This window comes from Vulpes lagopus, chromosome X, assembly GCF_018345385.1.
Source record: "Vulpes lagopus strain Blue_001 chromosome X, ASM1834538v1, whole genome shotgun sequence".
NCBI classification, from domain to species: Eukaryota; Metazoa; Chordata; class Mammalia; order Carnivora; family Canidae; genus Vulpes; species Vulpes lagopus.
The window spans coordinates 100,903,480-100,924,332 of NC_054848.1; the positions used below are offsets into that span (position 1 = coordinate 100,903,480).

Sequence of the window (20,853 nt, forward strand, 5' to 3'; positions counted from 1 at the left end):
TGGGCAATCCAAGCAGCCCGTCTCCGCACGCAGGTCCATGCACATTTCTTGTTTGAAAAGGAGTCAAGAAAGCAAGAGGGGAATTTCAAAATAGCAAGGCTGATGAAACAAGCTAAAATCCTGCCCAATTTTCTTTATCCATTCTGATATAGCTCGTAGAATCATTTGGCATCTCAAAAAAGTTTTTAAGGAAACTTGCTATCCAGGACTCTGCCATCATAAATAAAACACATCCCTCTCAGATAAAGAAGGGCTCAGTTATGTTGGGAGGGAGAGGAGATAGAGAAGGGAAAGCTTCCAGGGACCAAGGGAGAATTCACGTGGGATTCCTTATGGCCCACAAGTGATGGAATGCTGAGTCTTTATTGGTGGCTAGTCTTCAAGAAAGAGCCAAAACTAGGATTGGAAGTCCAAGAACAGAGTTCTTGAGTCCCTAAGCTTACAGAGACAAGAGAGACATTCTCTCCAGCAACAGATAGTCTTTAAAGGGGGCAAAGGGCTGAGTGAAATAAGTCAATCGGAGAAGGACAAACAGTGTATGTTCTCATTAATTTGGGGAATATGAATAATAGTGAAAGGGAATATAAAGGAAGGGAAAAGAAATGTTGGGAAATATCAGGAAGGGAGACAGAACATAAAGACTCCTAACTCGGGGAAACGAACTAGGGGTGGTGGAAGGGGAGGAGGGCGGGTGTTGGAGGGGAATGGGTGACGGGCACTGAGGTGGACACTTGACGGGATGAGCACTGGGTGTTTTTCTGTATGTTGGTAAATTGAACACCAATAAAAGTTAATTAAAAAAAAAAAAAGAAGAAGAAAGATGTAGCAGGAGAGTCAGTCCAGAAAGGAGTATTGGACCCTGGAAAACATGAACCCCCAGTCACTGCAAGTGGCACACAGAGGCTGGAATAACAGTTCACTTTCATTCATTGGAGTTTGACCTAAATGTCTTAGGGTCGTTATATTCATTTATGAAAGCAGAGTATTATTCACAATGAAACACAACTATTATTTAAACAGACTTTGAAATTTATAATCAAAAGTCAAATGTTACACATATTACAAACTATAATAAGACTAAAATGTGAACTCTAATAGGACAAGTGTCTGTTTTATTTATTGCTGTATGAATCCCCATTGCCCAGAGAAATGTCTAGTAGTACATTCTTAATAAACATTTGTGGAATGAAAAAAAATAAAATAAAATAAAATAAAGGGGGCAAAGGGCAAAGAGAAGACCGTGCAAAGTTAATCAGAGATATCTGTATGCATCAGACAATTTAAATTTGCCTTTGCTTGTCATGCAAATGTATCACGTTCATAAAACTTGATAACATAATTCTAAGTGAAAGAAGCCAAAAAAGGCCCCATAGTGCATGGTACCATTTGTATGAAATATCCAGTATAGGCAAATCCATACAGATGGAGATGGAAAGCTGATTAATGGTTTCCAAGGGTCTGAGGGGAATGGGGAGTGGCTGCCTTATGACTACAGAGTTTCCTTATGGGATGATAAGAATGTTCTGGAATTAGTTCTGGAGTTAGATAGTGGTGGTGGTTGCACAATCATGTGAATGTTCTTAAAGCGACTGAATTCTGCATTTTAAAGTGGTTAAAATGATACAGTTTATGGTATGTATATTTTACTACAATAAAATAATCCTTAAACAGTATCATACCCAAATCTCTGGCTCTTGTTGGATAGTTTTTACCTGTTTGCATGAAGTTTTTTTTTAAATAGCATTAAGTTACTCATGCCTAATCTCTGAGCCCAACTGGGATCCTTAATGTTTAGTACCTTCTGCCAGCAAATTCTGAGCCGTGCCTAGGGACAGACTCTTCATGTGCATTACAGAGAGTAGGGATAAAAGATGAAAACTAGAGCCAAGGTACAAGCATCCTGGAAAGGACAGCTCTGAGACAGAGTTTAAGGACAAGTCTGTGGACTGACAGTGTTAGCAAGATAGTCCAGGGTCTATCAGGTAAGAGGGTGAGCTGTGTGATCAAACAGACCTGGGTGGAAATCTCAGCTCTACCCTTCACTAGCTGTGAAATCCTAGACAGGTCACTTTTCCTCCCTGAAGTCTCAATATCTGTAAAATGGGTTAAAGAAGGATTAAGACAATGTTCAAGGACCTGTGGTTAGTTAGGCACCAGGTTATTTAAAAAAAAAAAAGAGGCTTGAACATGACCAACCCTTTGCCCTTCGACTAAGGCTGCTCTCTTGGAGCTGTGTTCTGTACACCTATTTATTGATCAGAAAGTTACAGCAGACTTACCATACACCAAGACACCATCCTATGTGCATTACAAAAAGTAATTAATTTGATCCCCATAACAACCCTATAGACATAGATACTCTTATGATAATCCATCCTCATTTTATAGGTATGTGAAATAAGACACAGAGGGGTTAAGTAATTTGTCCAAGGTCACACAACTAGTAATAGCAGAGACAGAATTTGAACCCAGACAGTAGGTTCAAAGAGTCGTGCTACACAGAGTTTGTTTGGAGAAAGTTTTCTATTGCTTTGAAAGAAATGGACAGGGATCCCTGGGTGGCGCAGCGGTTTGGCACCTGCCTTTGGCCCAGGGTGCGATCCTGGGGACCCGGGATCAAATCCCACGTCGGGCTCCCGGTGCATGGAGCCTGCTTCTCCCTCTGCCTGTGTCTCTGCCTCTCTCTCTCTCTCTCTCTCTCTCTCTATCATAAATAAATAAAAATTAAAAAAAAAGAAAGAAATGGATAACGATTTCCCTCAGGGAGCACTCTCAGGAACAGAGTGCCAAAGGGAAAGTCTGTCACTTATGCTTTCTTTGGGCTCCTTTACTTCTAGGGAGCACCTGGGAGGAGAAGGTATCTGACATCCGCAGCCAGATGCAGAAGCATCGCAAGGGCCCAACAGCCGTCCTTCTGTCGGCACTCGATGAAACAGCCTGTGAGTATGGACTTGTGGACATGGGTGGGCACTTGAGTCTTTCCAACCCCCAAGCCTCATGGCCCTGCAGCACAGGACTCCTCCCCCCAATCACCATATAACCATGGGGTCCATGAATTCCATGGCCATGGCCTGTGGGAACTAGGAGAATGAGGGGGCAGGAGATCATGTCTGCTGAAGGAGAAAACCAGGAGGCCCAGAGCCAGCTGGAGCCAGCCCACAGGCCATCAGAGGAATGGGCTGAGCACAGAGGCAAAGGCTCACAAAGAGAAAGAGGCCCAGCTAACACCTGCCATCAGCCTGGCCACCCAGCCAGGGCATCCATACTCTCCCGGCTTTGGCACCCAGTGCAGCCCAATTCTATCCCAATGTGGCTCAGGGCTTCTTACCTGACCCCAGCAGGTTACAGCAGACTTACAGCAGGCTCTGGGCTTCAGATTCCACTGGGAATCCACCGAAACTATGCTGATTGCTGGCTGGATATCTTCGTTTTTCTGGGACAAAGGGTCCACAGCTCTCATCAGTGCCTCAAAGACACCGCCCCCCCCCCAAAAAAAATAAAACCTGAGAAACATTTCAAGGCAGATGTGCAGGCAGACTGCTGGGAATCTTTGGTGGGGGGAGAGGGGGTGGGCAAAGCAAACTGTGAGACAAAGGTGTGACATATACTTGCCTCAGGCAGATCAGCCTCAAAAAGTCTCCATCAATTTTCTTTCCCAGGGCTCTTCAACCTTCGAGGCAGTGACATCCCTTATAACCCCTTCTTCTATTCCTACACACTGCTGACAGACTCCTCCATCAGGTACAGCTTTTCCTTGGCTTGCTCTCCGGGACTTTTTCCAATTGCCACCCCTCTCCTGCCATCCCACCTACCCTGCTGTAATGTGCAGCCTTCCCAGGAGCCTGCTGCCTGCTCCAACAGGATCTTCTAGGAAGCCTCCAGTCAGCTATTCCTGACCCCTTGACCTGAATTCCCACCTACTCCAAATTTGGTCTGCTTGGCTCCTTGGTGCGGTTCCTCTGACCTCCAGGAACAAAAGGACTCTTGTCCTTCGCGTTGTCCTTAGAGACCCTCAGGACCCTCCTGGTCTTCCCTCCTCATGCAGGCTATTTGTAAATAAGAGTTGCCTTGACTCTGAGACCCTGAAGTACCTGAACTCCAGCTGCTCGGGCTCCATGTGTGTGCAAATTGAAGATTACAGCCAAGTCCGTGGCAGTGTCCAGACCTATGCCTCTGGAGACGTGAAGATCTGGATCGGGACCAGCTATACTACATATGGGCTCTATGAAGTGATACCTCTGGTAGGTTTGCTGGGCTCACTCCCTATCCCCCACTCTAGCCCTGATAATTCTCAACCTAAAGTGAGGCCACAGCCTCCCAGCCATTGAGGCAGTTGCTCAGTCCCCTTGCTAGGGCTCCCTGGGAATGGATAGAAAGAGAGGGAGCAGATGTCTATCCACAGAAAGATTGCCGAGGAGACTAGACGGAGTACAGCGTGGTAGAGCAGAGGCTTTGAGGTCACCAAACCTGAGACTGAATCCTGGTTCTGTCCTGAACTGACTACGTAATGACCTTGGACCAGTGACTTAGCCAGTCTGGACCTCTGTTTCCTCATCTGTAAAATGGCCATAAGAGTCCTGACCTCAGAGAAGTTGCTCCAAAGATATTAGAGGAGATAGTACATATAAAGCCCAGTGTCTGGCACACAGCACACACTCAGTAAATGTGTATTTGTCGTGATACACATGCACAAAACTCACATTGTTAGAATAGCCCATTGACTAGCAGAGGCTCGGCTCTGATCCATCCCAGAGCGCTACCAGGATCCAGGGGCAGGGAGGCAGGGAGGGAAGGTTAAGCTGGACACAAAAGACTGGGAGAGACCTAGAGAGCCAGAAAGCACAGGAAAGAAAAGTTACTAGCAATCTAGGGAATGGCAAGTCTCCCCTTAGCTGGGCTTTCCTGCCAAACCTTTCCAAACCCCATTGTCCTCTGGAGATGCTCCCAGATCTCTTCCTCTCTGCCCATGACAGGAGAAACTCGTAGAAGATACCTACTCCCCAGTGATGGTGACCAAGGCGGTGAAAAACAGCAAGGAGCAGGCCCTCCTCAGGGCCAGCCACGTAAGTCACAGGCAGGCAGTCCAGCCTTTTGGGAACTCCTTGCCTGATGAGTTAGGAAGGAGACCCTGCCAACAAACCTGAAGAAGCTCAATGAAACATAAAAGTGGACACCAAGCTCCCGGGCATCCACCTGTGCTTCACTCCCTTATTCCAAGCCTGGTACTGTGGTCTAGAGCCTGGGCCCTGGGGCTAGAGGTCTGAGTTTAAAATCCCAGCTCGTCTACCCACCTCCTGGCTAGTTACTTTACTTCTCTGGGCATCAGTTACTTCATCTGCGAAATGAATATCATAACAAAAATCTACAGCATAGGGTTGTGGTGAGGATTAAATAGACAAATTAACATATATGTTATATAATAGATAATATATACATAAATTATACAAGTAAAAGTTAATTAACATTTTAATTATAATATATAATTTATAATCAGATATAAATATGTGTACATATATACATTCACATACATATAATAAGTATATACATATAAATAGAAATGTGGACTTATATAAATGTATAGTGAGTATATAAATTATATAAATATATGAGGATATTATGCTGAGTGAAATAAGTCAATCAGAGAAGGACAAACATTATATGGTCTCATTCATTTGGGGAATATAAAAAATAGTGAAAGGGAATAAAGGGGAAAGGAGAGAAAATGAGTGGGAAATATCAGAGAAGGAGACAGAACCATGAGAGACTCCTAACTCTGGGAAATGAACAAGGGGTGGTGGAAAGGGAGGTGGGCGGGGGATGGGGGTGACTGGGTGATGGGCACTGAGGGGGGCACTTGATGGGATGAGCACTGGGTGTTATGCTATATGTTGGCAAATCGAACTCCAATAAAAAAATAAAAAATAAATAAATTCTAAAAATAAATAAATGATTATACACATATAAACAGAATTATATAATTATGTAAATATAATTATATCAATAACATATAATAAATATAATTATACTGAATCATAGGTAGATAGATAGATAGATATCTTTGATCACTGCCTGGCACATTCCCAAGTGTTAAATTAAGTGTTAGCTATCCTGATTTCCCCACCAGGGCAAGAGAATGGCTTTTGGATATTTCTGTTCAAATGAGAAGAAATCGCCTAATTTTACAAAACTTTTTCTTAGAGAAAATTTTAAGCATATACAAAAATAGAGAAAATAGCATGATAATCGCCAGCCACCCTCCCTTGGCTTCAACACTTTGCAGCTTGTGGCCATTTAGTCTACTACACCACATTCCTTGCCTACGCACTCCTACCCTCTGCCACTGGCTGGTTTTATTTATTATTTTTTTAGATGATTTTATTTATCTATTCACAAGAGACAGAGAGAGGGAGGCAGAATAATGCCCTCAGGGTCCATCCATTTTGCCTATTTCATGATGGCTTATTTATTTATTTATTTATTTATTTATTTGTTTATTTATTTAAATATTTTATTTATTTGAGAGAGATGCAGAGACACAGGCAGAGGGAGAAGCAGGCTCCCTGCTGGGAGCCTGATGTGGAACTCGATCCCAGGACCCTGGGATCACGTCCTGAGCCAAACGCAGAAGCTCAACCACTGAGCCACCCAAGCATCCCCACTGGCTGGTTTTAAAGCAAATCCCAGATATCATACAGTTTCTTCTGTCAACACTTTAGTATCTCTAAAAGATAGCACTTCAGTAAGTATCTCTGAAAGATAAGAACTCTTTTCAAAACATAACCACACTACGATCATATATAAATTTTAACAAAAATCCTTTAATATTATCAAATAGTCAGGGAAAGCCTCCCGTGTGTAGAGCTCAGCTCCCAGGGCAGCCACCTGATCCCCTGCTCCCAGAGCCCCGGCTGCGAGCACTTGTCAGCCGGCTTCTCTGCTTGCTGCTCCAGGTGCGGGATGCCGTGGCTGTGATCCGTTACCTGGTCTGGCTGGAGAAGAATGTGCCCAAAGGCACGGTGGATGAGTTCTCAGGGGCAGAGCTGCTGGACAAGTTCCGCGGGTGAAGAACCACCGCCGACCTTCCGGACAGACTATCTTTAAGTGTGGGGGGTGGGGGCAAGGAGGAGGACTTGGTCTCCTTACTTCAGGGGCAAGTCAAGCACTCCTTGTATTTGGGGGCCTCTCTGGAACAAGGAGTTAAGCTGGGTAGGGCCTGTTCGATGACAGTCCCCAGGCCCAGCTGAAAGCGGGACAACTTGAAGGGCCACCACCCATCAGTTGCCCCCTAGTGTCTGCTTCGGGCACAGACCCTCTACCCCAGACCCCGGGAGTAAGGCTAGGGAGGGTGGAGGCTGGGTCAGGCCAGATGGGGCTCCTGGACCACTTGAAAATATCCAGTTGGAGAGTGAAGTCCCCTAAGGGCATGCTTGGCCCAGGCTGTAAGCAAACTGTAGGTTTGAGGTGCAGGGTGCTGCTCTGGGGCTGGGGAAGCTTTCAGACATAAGGAGCTAGGTTTCTTCTTCATTCTTGCTTTACCACAAACTCACTGTGGGGCAATGGGCCTTGATTGTCCCATCTGTAAAATGGAGGTGGAGGGGGAATAATTGATGCCTACAATCCCTCCTTGTCTGACCGTGAATGCTCTGTAGCTGACAGACTGGAGCCTGGGAAGATGGTGCCAGGAGGTGGGGCTAGGAGAGCCAAATGGAGTCTGGCTGAGGAAGAGGCAGCCATGCATCATTTGCCCTGATCAGATACCCTGGGCCCAGCCTATTTTCTGAACCCGTCTGTTGACCATTCCCACCATGTACTTTGCAGAGAGGAAGACTTCTCCTCTGGACCCAGTTTCGAAACCATCTCTGCTAGTGGCCTGAACGCTGCCTTGGCTCACTACAGGTACTTCAGAAGCAATTTTCTAGAGCTTGTGTGGTGGGATCCTGGGGGGCTGGGGGGCGGTGTGATGGACGGAGTGCTCTGGGACCCAGGTCCACATTTACGGTTTGAGGCCATGGGTATTGTGGGGGCTCCAGGTGGGCAGCGGAGCTCAGTCAGAGATCCAGAGTCTTCTTGAAATTGAAAGGCCAAACAGTTGTTCACCACGAAAGACTGAGACTTTGTGAGCACACAGTGCTGAGGGATCTGGAGGGGAGTTAGGGCTGCTGCTGAATGCTTTTCCTTGGCTTCCTGTCAGTTACTTATATTAGCTAATTCTTAAAGCTCTCAAATACACAGGCAAAAAGGCCTGTTTACTCAGCCTGAGCCAACGAAGGTGGGCCCAGAGGCAGGCTAACCAGATGTTTAGCTCCATAGAAAACAGACACCTGCAGGACTGCCTCATGGAATTTGGGGGCCCAAGCAGACCAGAATGCCTTAGCCTGGCACGGGGACAGCAGGAAGAGATCAGATGCCCTCCATGGGCCAGCCTGCTGTATCCCAGAATTCCCTCTCTGGAGTCTCCCAAGCCTGCAGCTGCCTTGGCCCAGCCCCTTCTCCTCCACTAGAGAATAACAGGGGAGGAACTCCTTGGCCCTACCAATTCTTGCTCTCCAGCCCCACCCTCGAGGACCCCCCCCCCCCCCCCGTCCTGTGTCTTGGCTTCTCAGGGCCTTCTGCTCCCAGAGGCTGCAGAAAGTTAGAGAGAGAGAGAGAGAGAGATAGAGAGAAAGAGAGAGAGAGAGAGAGAGAAATAGAGAGAATGGGGCCAAGCATCTGGGTCCAGTCCCAGCTCCTTCTCAGCTTTAGCCACATGGCCTCCTGCAGACTCTGCAGGCCTGTGTCCCTTGTGTAGAAGGAGATGGCGGCACTGGATGCTCTCCAAAGCTCTCTAGGCTCCCGCATTCCGGGCTCTTTCCTGGGGACCAGGGCCTTAATTGGTGAGGTACCAGATCAACAGATGTGCACTGAGGACATTAGCGACATCCATCAAACACTCCCCCAGGGCCCTTGGGGAAGTAAGGAGTGAGGGGGTGCCCCTGCTTCCACTCAGGACCCCCACCCTGCCCAGTGCAGGCTTAGGCTACTCACTTCTCAGTGGTTCTCCCTTTCCCAGTCCGACCAAGGAGCAGCACCGGAAGCTGTCTTCAGATGAGATGTACCTGCTGGATTCTGGGGGGCAATACTGGTATGTATTCCCCGACACTGCCCTGGCCAACTATCTCAGCTCAGGCACCCAAGGCCCCCCAATAGCCGGCTGCAGCTTTCCCTTCCCAAGTGTGAGTCCTCTGAGAAAAAGGAAAGCCCTGGATTGAATGATTGAATGAGCCTGAGCATCATTCCCATCTTCACACTTGGGGACCCCTGCACAGTGGGAAACACACACAAGCCAAAACAGTGGGGCTGCCCACGCAGCACCTCTGTGAGAATCAGGAAACATCTCTCCTTGCTCAAGTAAAATGTTTTTGAAGCCAGCATATTATGACACAGTCTGAACAGCCATGCTTAGAAGCCCTGCCTGGCTGCACAAACACCGCACCCATATTCTCACCTACTCATGCACACCCCAGACACAGGCCCCATGCCATCAGCAGCATGCATTCTCCTCAGTCACTTCTCCCCACACTGCATAGATGAGGTAACCATGTCCAGCTGGGGTGGGGGGGTGAGATTAGGCCTCCAAGAGCAGCAGGCAAGTAAGAAGAGCAATTTCAGAGAATGCCTGGAGCACAGGAAACAGGGCACACTTATCAGCATGGGTATGTGTGCGAGTAGATGCGTGTGAGTGCTCTTCTGAGTGTGCACATGACCATGCAGAACTATGTAGGAGGACCCTGTCCCTCTGCTCCAGCATTCCACAATCTGTGTATCCACCTATGTGCTCTCATTGAAATTTGTATATAACCATAAAGTGCCTGGGACCCAACTTTAGATGTGTTACCCTTGTACAATGAACAACCTGAACACCCAGACAGAACAACTATGCAAAATAGGCTAACCCCAGTTTTCCCAGAAGTGTGACCAATCATTCACACAGAAGTTGAGATAAGATGAACCAATAGATTATTTTCCCCTTTCTCATCTAGGAAGCAAGTGGATTATGGAAAGCTTGGGCAGGGTTGGTGCAGGGAGGAAGGGGTGTACTGAACTGATGGAGGAGCAAGGAGTCATTTCAAACTGATTCCCATTCTCTATCCTGTGAAAAATATTGTGCTAATGACAATGGCTCTTGTTCTGAGCACAGCGTCACCAGCTTGGCATTGCATGTACTATGTACTTGAGATGGCCAAAGTGCAAAGAGGAAGTGGATTTGTGGGGCGTTGCTGGATTGGGGCATGCTCAGATCAGGGTGAGGCTGGGGAACTGGTCACCTCACTTCCTCTTCTCTCCTTCTAAAGAAGTCTGCCATGCCTTGTGACCTGCTCCCAAGGAGGAATCCCCAGAGCCCTGGGGCCATATTTCCCCTCCCCCTCCCTGGTGGTGGCCACAGGGGTCATCTGGGGGCACAGCTGCCGCTGGTGGTTGAAAGTCAGACTTTTTGGTTTCTGGCTTCAGTTCTCTGGGACTCTAAGCAAGTCCTTGGGTCAGATCCATGTTTACAAGGAGAGGACTGTGTAGAGAGTCAGCATTTGTTCCAGGCCTGGCTTCACTGAGGTTCAGGAAAGGAGATGGCTCATGGCCTTGATTGCCTCATCTGGGAAATAAGGATAACCCGGCCTGCTCTGCTGCCCTTCCCAGGGAGCTGCATGAGTGCTCTAGAAATGGTAAATAACCGTGTGAATGTGTAAGAAAGAATGTAATGATCTCTCTGAACCTCAGTTTCTCCGCTGGTAAAAATGGGACTTCCCCTCCCTCCTGCCTCTCTGAAAGCCTAGAAGAAAGATTCCTTTTAAAGCCAGACTGACGCCCAGCAGTTGAGGGTCTGCCTTTGGCTCAGGGCATGATCCCTTATCCCGAGATCGAGTCCCACATCAGGCTCCCTGCATGGAGCCTGCTTCTCCCTCTGCCTATGTCTCTGCCTCTCTCTGTGTCTCTCATGAATAAACAAAATCTTAAAAAAAAAATAAATAAATAAAGCCAGACTGACCCAAGAAACTCTGCTTTATAAAATGGCCAAAATAGGTGGTTTGGGGGCAGATTATGTATGTTGCAGATCAGGATTGTCAGACAACATAGCAATTTTGAACTTAATAGCTGTGCAGAGTCCCTTTATGCACAGATGCTGAAGATGGGAGCTTGAGAATGGCATCTGTGTTCTTCCTTTATCCCTAACTCACCTCCCCCCAACCCCACTCCTGCCACTCGAACCGCAGTGGAAAACACATGGGAAGCACAGGGCCACAATCCCTACCCTCAAGTGTTCAGCAGAGCTATATATGTTGATTTTTCTTTCTCTGCAGGGATGGAACCACAGACATCACCAGAACAGTCCACTGGGGGACCCCCTCGGCTTTCCAAAAGGTAAGCATTCCCAGAATTCCCCTACCCACCTTTCCTCAAGGGACACCCAAGCAATCACTCCAGCAAGAGCCCTTCATTTTACAGAGGCTGAAACTGAGGCCCAGAGAGGTTAAGTAGTTTGCCCGGGGTCACACAGCAAGTTAGAACCGGAAAACTCAGGGCTCCTAGCTACTTACCCATAGATAGTTCAGGCCACCAGCAGGGCCTCAGCCCCAGCTCATCATCATTCCATTTCAGTAAATCAGTGAACAAATATTTACTTAGTGCTGTGTGCCTAGCCCTGTACGCAGCAGAAAGGAGAGGAAAAGGCATTCCAGGCACTAAGAAATAGCACAGGCAGTCTCAGAGGTGGAGGTAGAAAGGGGCTGGAGGTTTTCAGAAAGCAGCGAGGGCTGACCCACCTGGAGCAGAGGCTGGGACATCCTCTATGTGTCCCGGGGACCTTTGGGTGGGTGGGGAACAGGGGGCCACATTCGTGCATTCAGCAAGCAGACTGTGGCTCAGACATGGTGCTGGCAAAAGAGAAAAAAACCAAAGCCGGCCAGGCCTCAAGGAGCTCACAGTTTGGTGGGTGGCGTCCACTGCCCCAGGCTGTTGTGCACAAGATGACAAGCCTGTGTGTGTGTGTGTGTGTGTGTGTGTGTGTGTGTGTGTGGTGAAAGGGATTTATCACATTGCCCCAAGGAGCGAAGAGGTCACTGGCAGCCCACTTCCCTCCCTTTATCCACAGGGTAAACCAGCCCAGCCAAGCAAGGCTGACCTGCCAGATTATGAAGCCCCAACCCAAACATAAGGCCTTAAGCAAATCGAAGGGTAATCATAATAGTGATAATGGCTCTGATCCGTGTTTGAACATTTACTCTATTTGAAGCACCTTGTATGCCATGAGTCTACCTAATTCCTCTCAACAACCTCATGAGCTGGTACTGTGATCATTCTGTTACAAATAAGGAAACTCGCCCAAGGTCTCAGAGTTTGTGAGTGGCCAAGTCAGGATTCTAGCTTGGGGAGTTTGGCTCTCGGTCCACCACCATTTATAAACGTCCCTTAGGAACCAGCCAAAGAGAATCATATGGACCAAGCTCCAGCTTTTTGATGGGTCCCCCTCAGCTGCCTCTGGCTATTTTACAGAACTGGGGTGACCACACGTGAGCCTGCACCTCCCCCAACACAGCCCCCCTGTAGGCCTAGGCCCACACATAGCTGGAAACTCCTAGGATTCTCCTCTTACGCACCACGTTACCACTCTCTCTCCTCATCAGGAGGCATACACCCGCGTGTTGATAGGAAATATCGATCTGTCCAGACTCGTCTTTCCTGCTAGTACATCAGGTGGGTTTTGGAAACCAGGCTGGACCCAGAGACTCACACCCTGATTTCACTGGACCCAGGCTGCCACCCAGGAAGGCTAGCAGGGCAGGAATTTTATTATCATTGCATCCATTGTATAGATGAGAAAATCCAGCCCAGAGAGTGAAAGTAACTTGTCTAAGGTCACACAGAGGGTTGTTGGGAGAGCCAAGCCTTGAACCCAGGCATCTGCCTCCTAATCTAATATTCTAGCTCAGAGGGGAGGGAGAGGTCACTGTGGGTTACAACAGTCATGGAAGGATTCTTAGAGGAAGCAGATATCTTGATAGATGGGGAGAAACTCTAGTAGAGTCATCAGTCCAGGTAATTAGGTACAATGTAGGATGTGCTGGAAAAAGCACATGCTAAACTGCCTCTCAGGAGTGATTCTCCAAAAGTACCATCTTGGTAGTTAGCTCTGGGACAAGAGAGCAGGAAAGGGCAAAGCAGATAGTCTGGGGTTCAGCCAACTGACTGGGGCCATCTCTCTTGCAGGGCGAATGATGGAGATATTTGCCCGAAGAGCCTTGTGGGATGTTGGGCTTAATTATGGTCATGGAACAGGCCATGGCATTGGCAACTTCCTGTGTGTGCACGAGTGTAGGTGTCTCTTCTACGCTTCTCTGCCCCCCCCCCCATGAAGGAGGTAGAACATTTCACAGGTATGGTAATGACTAAGACCCACAAAGATGTAGTGACTCACCCAGGGTTATCCAGCTGGTAGGAGGTGATGCTTCACAGGGTAAGTGAGAAATGGTAGCAACTGGCCCTTCCTGCTGCCTGCTTGGTATCCAGGAGGGCCTCAGATAGGAGTGGCAGGTCAAGGCCTAGGGGCTGGCTGGCATAGATGCCAGAGAAATAAAAAGCAGAGACAGTCTGGTCCCCATAGCAGCCCCAGGTAGACAATGATGTGGTGGACAAGTGCTGCTAGAGATGCCCTAGGGTTCCCTAGTTATCTGGTCCTCCCCAGAGCCTGCTAGTTTCCAAGCTGGTGAGTATGGGAGAATTGACACCATGCCTACATCTCCTTTTCCAGGGCCAGTGGGATTCCAGTCTGGCAACATCCCCATGGCCAAGGGCATGTTCACTTCCATCGGTACGGCTCTTGGGTTCTTCTACCCCCTCTCCACCCTAAGACTAGCCCAGAACTGCAGTCTAGAGAGCACCAGCCTTCAGGGAGCTTGCCAAGCATGGACCCCTCTGGGCTCCAGCACTCCCAGCCCCAAGCACATTGTCCCACCCGAACCCTAAAACCCTTCAGCTCAAACACCTTATTTTGCCCTTGGGAGTTGGTTCCTGGCTGTCCAAACTCTGGAGTCTCCAGTCAAATGCTGGGGTAACAGGACAGTAGCACACCAGGAGATGGGAGTGCCTCCACGATTGAAGTAAGCTCTTAAGTCTTCCCTGCTGGGCTACAAGGCCTAGCAAGTTACCTCTGCGTGGTCTGTGGTGGGCCTGCCCAAGCCAGGGGCAGCCAGGCAACTGGGTCCTCCAGCCACTCCTCGATTGGCACAGGAAACACGGGCTTGAATCCTCCTCCTGCTGAATACCACCAGCATCTCTGTGTCTCTTAGAACCTGGCTACTATCAGGATGGAGAATTTGGGATACGTATTGAAGATGTGGCCGTCGTGGTAGAAGCAAAGACCAAGGTAAAGTGCTTCTGAGACAAGCTAGAGCTGTAGACATGGCAGTGACTGCATGGCAGTGACTTTGGAAGGCTGAAGGAAAGAGGCATTTTATTGAGGGACATGAATTTATTTGGAGTTTCCTCCACTCCAGAAAAAAAACCATAACTCAGAGTTTTTCAAACCTGTTTGCACATTATAATATCAGCATCAGCGGAAGAGCTTTTTGGTTTTAATGCCAATGCCCAGGTCCCTCTCTAGACCAAATGAATCAGTATCCCTGCCCTAAGTCATTGGTTCTCAAGGTGCAGAGTAATCACCAGAAGAGCTTGTTAGATATAAAGATGCCCTATATTAGCAACCAACAGGATAAAATATCTGCATATAAACTTTAAAAGACTTATGTGGAGAAAATTGCTACAGAGGGGCATAAAAAAGATTTAAGTAAATGGTGCTCTCTGGAAGAGACACCTCAATATCATGGAGATGTCATTTCTCCCAAAATTAATCTGTAAATTCAAGACAACCTCAATTTCAGTGCTAAATGGATGCTTTTGTAATTTCACAAAATGACGGCAAAGTTTACTTTCAAATATAAGCATGCAAAAATAGCTAGGTAGTTCGGAAAATTCTGCAGAAGAAGATCAATAAGGGAAACTAGCCTTTTCAGATATCACCCCATACTTTGAAGCTGATGTAACAAAAACAGTAAGGCACTAGAGATGGGAGAGACAGATGTAACAGTGGAACAGAATAGCTAATCCAGAAATACATCCTCTAATTTCTTTTTTTAGAGGTGACAGAGGGGCAGAGGGAGAGGAAAAAAGAGAATGCTAACCAGGCTCCGCACTGAAGGTGGAGCCTGATGCAGGGCTTGATCCCACAGCCCTGAGATCGTGACCTGAGCCCAAATCAAGAGTCGGATGCTTAGCCAAGTGAGCCACCCAGGGACCTCCCCAATTTCTATAAACAAAATGGGAATTTAATTTATAATAAAGCTGGTGTTTCAAAACAGTGAAGACGAGAAAGATTTAATAAATGGGCAGGGGGAACAAATGGCCAATCGTTCTGGGGGGGGTAATAAAGTGAAAAATAAGTAAAGTGAAGAACCTGACTGGTACCCCAAAATAAAATTCTGAATGGATCAAGATTTAAAGGTAAAACCATCAAAGATCTGGAAGAAAATCTATATTAATTCATTTATAATCCCAGGGTGGAAATGGGCCTTTCTATGCAAACCCCAGAAGCCGTGAAGGAAAAGATTGATAAATTAAATGCAAAACTGTCTATATAGAAGGGCGTCTGGGTGGCTCAGTCAGTTAAGTGTCTGCCTTCAGCTCAGGTCATGATCCCGGGGTCCTGAGATGGAGCCCTTTGTGGGGCTCCCTGCTCAGCGGGGAGTCTGCTTCTCCCTCTCCCTCTGCTGCTGCCTCCACTCATGTGCGCAGGCTCTCTTTCTCTCAAATAAATAAAATCTTTTTAAAAAATGTTTACATGGAAACAATACCATAAACAAAGTCAAAAGATGTATGACAAATAGAGCATGCACAACGGGGAAAGCATGCATTTCCTTCCTTTACCATGAGCTTTTTACAAATCAGTAAGACAGAAGCAGGGAAAACAGAATTAAAAACAGGCAAAGGGCATGAAGAGGCAACTCACTAAAGTGACCCATAAGCATGCAAAGATGCTCGACTTAAAGAAACACAAATCAAGTCAACAATAGATGACCATGTTTCACCTGATTGGCAAACAGTGAGAGATTTTGACGATACCCAGGACTGGTGAATCTATGAGGAAACGGGCCCTCTCACGTACTGCTGGAGGAAGTACAAATTGATACAATCTTTCTAGAGGGCAATTTGACAACATCCATCAAAATATCTATTTAAAATGCCTACACCTTTCGTCCCAACAATCCCTCTGCCAGATATGGATCTAGACCCAGAAGGTCCCATCAAGATACATTGATGTGGATTGTAGCATCGATGGTCATAGTAAAAAACGAAGTGGAAACAGCTTAAGTATCCACCACTGATGAAATAAATCATCATCTGCATGCTATGGGCCCTTACGCAGCCCTTAAAAAAAGAATGAAGTAGGGACGCCTGGGTGGCTCTGGGGTTGAGCCATTGAGCCTCTGCCTTCGGCTCAGGGTATGATCCTGGAGTCCTGGGATCGAGTCCCAGGATTGGGACTCCCCACAGGGAATCTGCTTTTCCCTCTGCCTATGTCTCTGCCTCTCTCTCTGCGTCTCTCATGAATACATAAATAAAATCCTAAAGAAAAAAGAGTGAGGTAGCTATCCCTGTGCTAATATGCAGCGCTCTCCTACATTTACTATTAACAGGGTGTAGAGAAGGTGCAGAAAAGCATCTGGTAGGATCCGTTTTGTGTGGATTGAAACAGTTAATTAATGGTTAATTACCACATATGTCTTAAATGTTTTCAGGAAGGAAACCGGGCAGGGAGGAGACTTGCCATTTTTATTGGGTATCTTTTTGTAGTTTGAACTTTTGAAGCACAAGCATGCAAGGGATCTCTGGGAAATGGGAATTATGGCCTATTTGTTCTTCTTTATACTTCTCTCTATAGATACGTCAGTTGACAGACACAAAGAAGTTTGGATAGAGAGAGAGAAATAGATAAAGACATAGATTAGATAGATATGAAAACCTAATAACTTATCTTAAAATCATTTAAATGTAGGTTCCCAGCCCTGTACTAGAAGGTTGTCATTCCAGTGGTCTGGGGGGTGGACCCTGGAATCTCTGTATTTAACAAGCCCCTGTGGTGCTGTAGATGCACACACTTAGAGACAGACAAGCCTAAAAAGCACCAGAGGTGAGGTGCTGAGTGGCAGACCAGGGTGAGGGGAGGTGGATGAGGGGATGGTAGGTTCTGGCCTACCTGGAGTCTCAGGCTTGACAAGGGTCAGTTCCCTGTGCCCATGGCTTCTGAGTGGAGCACCCCCTCCTTCCCTTCAGCCAAGCATGTTCTACTCACTCAGTCTCCTGCTTTGCCACCTCCCCTGTGGCACCCCAGTATCCAGGGTCCTACCTGACCTTTGAAGTGGTGTCTTTGGTGCCCTATGACCGGAACCTCATTGATATCAGCCTGCTGTCTCCCGAGCACGTAAGTGACATTCAGCACTGGCCATCTTTCAGCCCATAAGCTCCTGACTGCCTTCTTCCCAACTCTGCACCTCTCTTGCCTCTGCTCCCCCTACCCCAAGACCTGCTACTTCTCCCCTGGGAGGATCCACACTGTTGGCACACACCGGGTCATCCCTCCTCTACCCACCAAAGACCCCAAAGCTTCTAGAACTCTCTGGTCATACCAACCTGCCAGGTAGTGAACTCCTGGGGAAACTGAGACTGAATCTCTGGACTCTGCCTCCTCAAGTCCTAAAATAAGCCTTGGTCCCTTCTTCTGTAAAATGGAGTTAATAATGCTTGCCCGACTTTCATTCCTGGGCCTGAAAGTCACTCCCATCCCCACCCACCCCCACGAAGGTCACTGTGACACTAAACAGCCACTGTGGTGAATTGCCTCTGAAAAGCCCCAGAGAATGCCTGTGGCCTGATGACGGCTGGTGACCCGGGGTGATCTGTGCACTCCCTGTGGGCACCTGGGCCAGGGTGGGCAGCCGGAGAACCATAGGATGGGACTGGCTGGCACCAAGACCTCATCTCTTGGCAGCTCGGCCTGGGGAGGCCCTCACCCCTCCTTCCCTTTGCAGCTCCAGTACCTGAACCACTATTACCAGACCATCCGCGAGAAGGTGGGCCCAGAGCTGCAGCAGCGCCAGCTGCAGGAGGAGTTCCAGTGGTTGCAGCGGCAAACGGAGCCCCTGTCTGCCAGGGCCCTGCGTACTACCTCTTTGGCTCCTCTGTTGGTGGTCTCCTCTCTTATCATCCTTGGCTGGAGTGTCTAGAGGCTCAGACTGGTTGGGCAAACCTCTAGCTCAGCAACCCTCAGCCAGCAACACTCACGCCCCAAGAGCCCCCACCAGCCCATTGCCCAGGAAACCATTGCCTTCAGCCTTCTTTTCCAGAACTAAGCCCCAGGGACACAGGGCTTCTTGGCCCCAAGCAAGCCCCCTCCAGGCTTGTACACTTCACCCTGGGCTCCCGACCCCCAGCCCTGGGATAGGAGAGCCGGCTAGTTGCTTTCCTCTTGTGAGCCCAGTAAGCACAACCTATAACCTAGCAGAGCGTCTTACCACCAGCCCCACGCAAAACCAATCTAAGGCAGTACCCGACTCTCAGGGGCTCCATGGCCTTGAAGAGCCCCACCCTATCGCCACCTGCTGGATATAGTCAGAGCTGTTCCCACCCCTACCGGCTCCCGACTTGCTGGTCTTCCCACACCCTTGAAGCTGCTTCTGACCATCCCAACCTGCCCTTGGCCCTCCAGTGCCCTCCTGGCTGCAGTCCACAGGCTGAAAGAGCAAGGGCTGCCTTTAGGCTCCTTGCTGTGACTGGAGAGGGAGAGGAAGGGAAGGTGGCTGAGTCTTCTGGTTGCATACTGCCACCAGGAAGGCCAGTCAGACAAGGGACATGGACAGCAACCTGCCCCACATGAGAGCTCATCACTTCTAAACCCTGGGTGGGCTCCATGCCAATTGACAGGACAGGGAGTGAAACCATAACAACTTGGCCATGGGGTAGGAGGAAGTATGGGGAGGATTCTGGAACATGACCCTACCCAAAGTTGATAACAACCTCAGCAGCAGGGCCCAGTCACTATCCCTGACTTGCCAGCACATGCGGAACTCTTTTAAGTTTCCAAAATGCAGCTACAGCGACAAGGCTGTCAAATCCTCCAGCATCCTTGGATGGTCTTTAACCTGTGTGGGCTGGCTGAACCTGTGTGAGTCTGCTTTCCCCATTTTCCAAATAGGAAGACTGAGCTCCAGATGGGTGGGACCTCTCCAAGGACACACAGTATTTGGTTGGGACCTGGTGGAGCACCATGTAAAATCCTTTAGCATACCTCCCAGCCCTTCCCAAAGTCACTGAGCCTGCTGTTGGGGGCAGGGCAGAGGGGAGGGAGGGAGAGTTTTCTTTGGTCAGCCCTGCCGTTAGCCACCTGGGCTTACATCCTGCTAGATGCTTAAAACAGCATGGCAATGAAGCCTGCCTCTGGGTTTTGCATTGCGTCTTCTGTATTGCTGGGGACTGCTGTTACCTGTGGCTTTTGTGGTGGGGGAGGAAGGGGAGGGGATGAGGTGGGGGGAGAGATGTGAGGCTCCAAGAAGCTCAGCTGGAGAGCATGTGCTTGAGAATGTGCGTGTGAGCATGCGTGCACATACGTGTGTGAACACTCATCAGCATGCATGCCACGCCCAGCCAACCACCTCCCAAGCTAAAAGTCACAGCCTTCTGGAGAGGCTGGAAGGGGGCCTCATGCTGTGGGACTTGTCAAATGTAGTCCAGGAAAGTTGGATGCAGCACCCATGCTCTGCTGGGCACCGTCAGGGGGAGGAAAGAATCAAATATCCGGGGCTGAGTGCCGGGTAAAGGTGCCAGGCAGAGGAGGCCCCCACCTGGGGCCACTAGGCCTAGTTTGCTGAGTGAGGGTGACCTGTGACTGTTATCACCATGGATGCTTATATCCAAAGGCCCTATCTGGGAGCCATCCTCGCTGAGACCCTACAGCACCCAACAGTGGGCCTCAACGTGCTGATTCATTTACTCTCCCACTGGTCACCACACAAAGACAGTTACTAATAATAAAAATTAAAGTTATCACCACCATGATCATGATCATCATCAATGCTACCATTCACTGAGTGTTTCGTTTATACGAGGCACAGTGCTGTATACGCACTTTAAATTCATTTTAAATTTTATTGTGATAAGAACAGTAAACATGAGATCTATCCTCTTAATACATTGTTAAGTGTCCAATACATTATTGTATTTTCCCACTCAATCTCCACAACCTCTGAGAACGTACTTTTACTGTTCCCATTTTACAAGTGAAGAAAATGAGTAAGGCTCATAGAGATTAACCAACTCGTTCCAGGTCACTCTGCAAAAAAATGATAAAAGCAGGACTCACACCAGTCAAATGACTCCAGAACCCACTCTCTCAGAAAAGGCCAGGTGATATGGCATTCACATGCCTCAGAAAACTGAGGCTCAGCCAGGACCACACAGCCAGTCAGTTGGGATTCAGACCCAACTGATGTTCTGCATACCATCCTGCCTCCCCAGGGCCTGCTCACCCAGATCTTTCCCTTTGATCCCTGATACCCGCTCCTGGGCCTCAGGCGGGCCATAGACAGCAGGTGGCCCAGGGACCCACTCACATGCTCTCAGCCCAGGGCAGCTCACGTACTCCCCTTTCCTCCCTTCAGTGCAAAACTCAGCATTCTGTGTCATCTCTCCCCTTAACCACCCCTTCCAATTCACCATCATGAGGTTAGGAGCCCTGGCATCAGAAGCACGACGGCAGAGGGGGCTGCTGCCACC

At 48.4% G+C, this 20,853-nt stretch overlaps 1 protein-coding gene across 1 annotated transcript in view; it reads left to right on the plus strand.

Annotated features, from left to right (window-relative positions):
* The window catches only part of XPNPEP2 (X-prolyl aminopeptidase 2), a 29,351-nt gene extending 9,084 nt beyond the window's left edge, over window positions 1-20,267 (plus strand). The window contains exons 8-21 of the mRNA XM_041741832.1: window positions 2,838-2,939; window positions 3,660-3,741; window positions 4,046-4,241; window positions 4,974-5,063; window positions 6,951-7,060; window positions 7,819-7,896; window positions 9,050-9,121; window positions 11,334-11,394; window positions 12,657-12,726; window positions 13,240-13,344; window positions 13,781-13,840; window positions 14,319-14,395; window positions 17,417-17,506; window positions 18,114-20,267. Coding sequence (XP_041597766.1) covers window positions 2,838-2,939; window positions 3,660-3,741; window positions 4,046-4,241; window positions 4,974-5,063; window positions 6,951-7,060; window positions 7,819-7,896; window positions 9,050-9,121; window positions 11,334-11,394; window positions 12,657-12,726; window positions 13,240-13,344; window positions 13,781-13,840; window positions 14,319-14,395; window positions 17,417-17,506; window positions 18,114-18,308 — 1,388 coding nt within the window. The 3' untranslated portion in view covers window positions 18,309-20,267. The remainder of the gene's footprint in view (window positions 1-2,837; window positions 2,940-3,659; window positions 3,742-4,045; window positions 4,242-4,973; window positions 5,064-6,950; window positions 7,061-7,818; window positions 7,897-9,049; window positions 9,122-11,333; window positions 11,395-12,656; window positions 12,727-13,239; window positions 13,345-13,780; window positions 13,841-14,318; window positions 14,396-17,416; window positions 17,507-18,113) is intronic.
* Window positions 20,268-20,853: the final 586 nt, after the last annotated feature.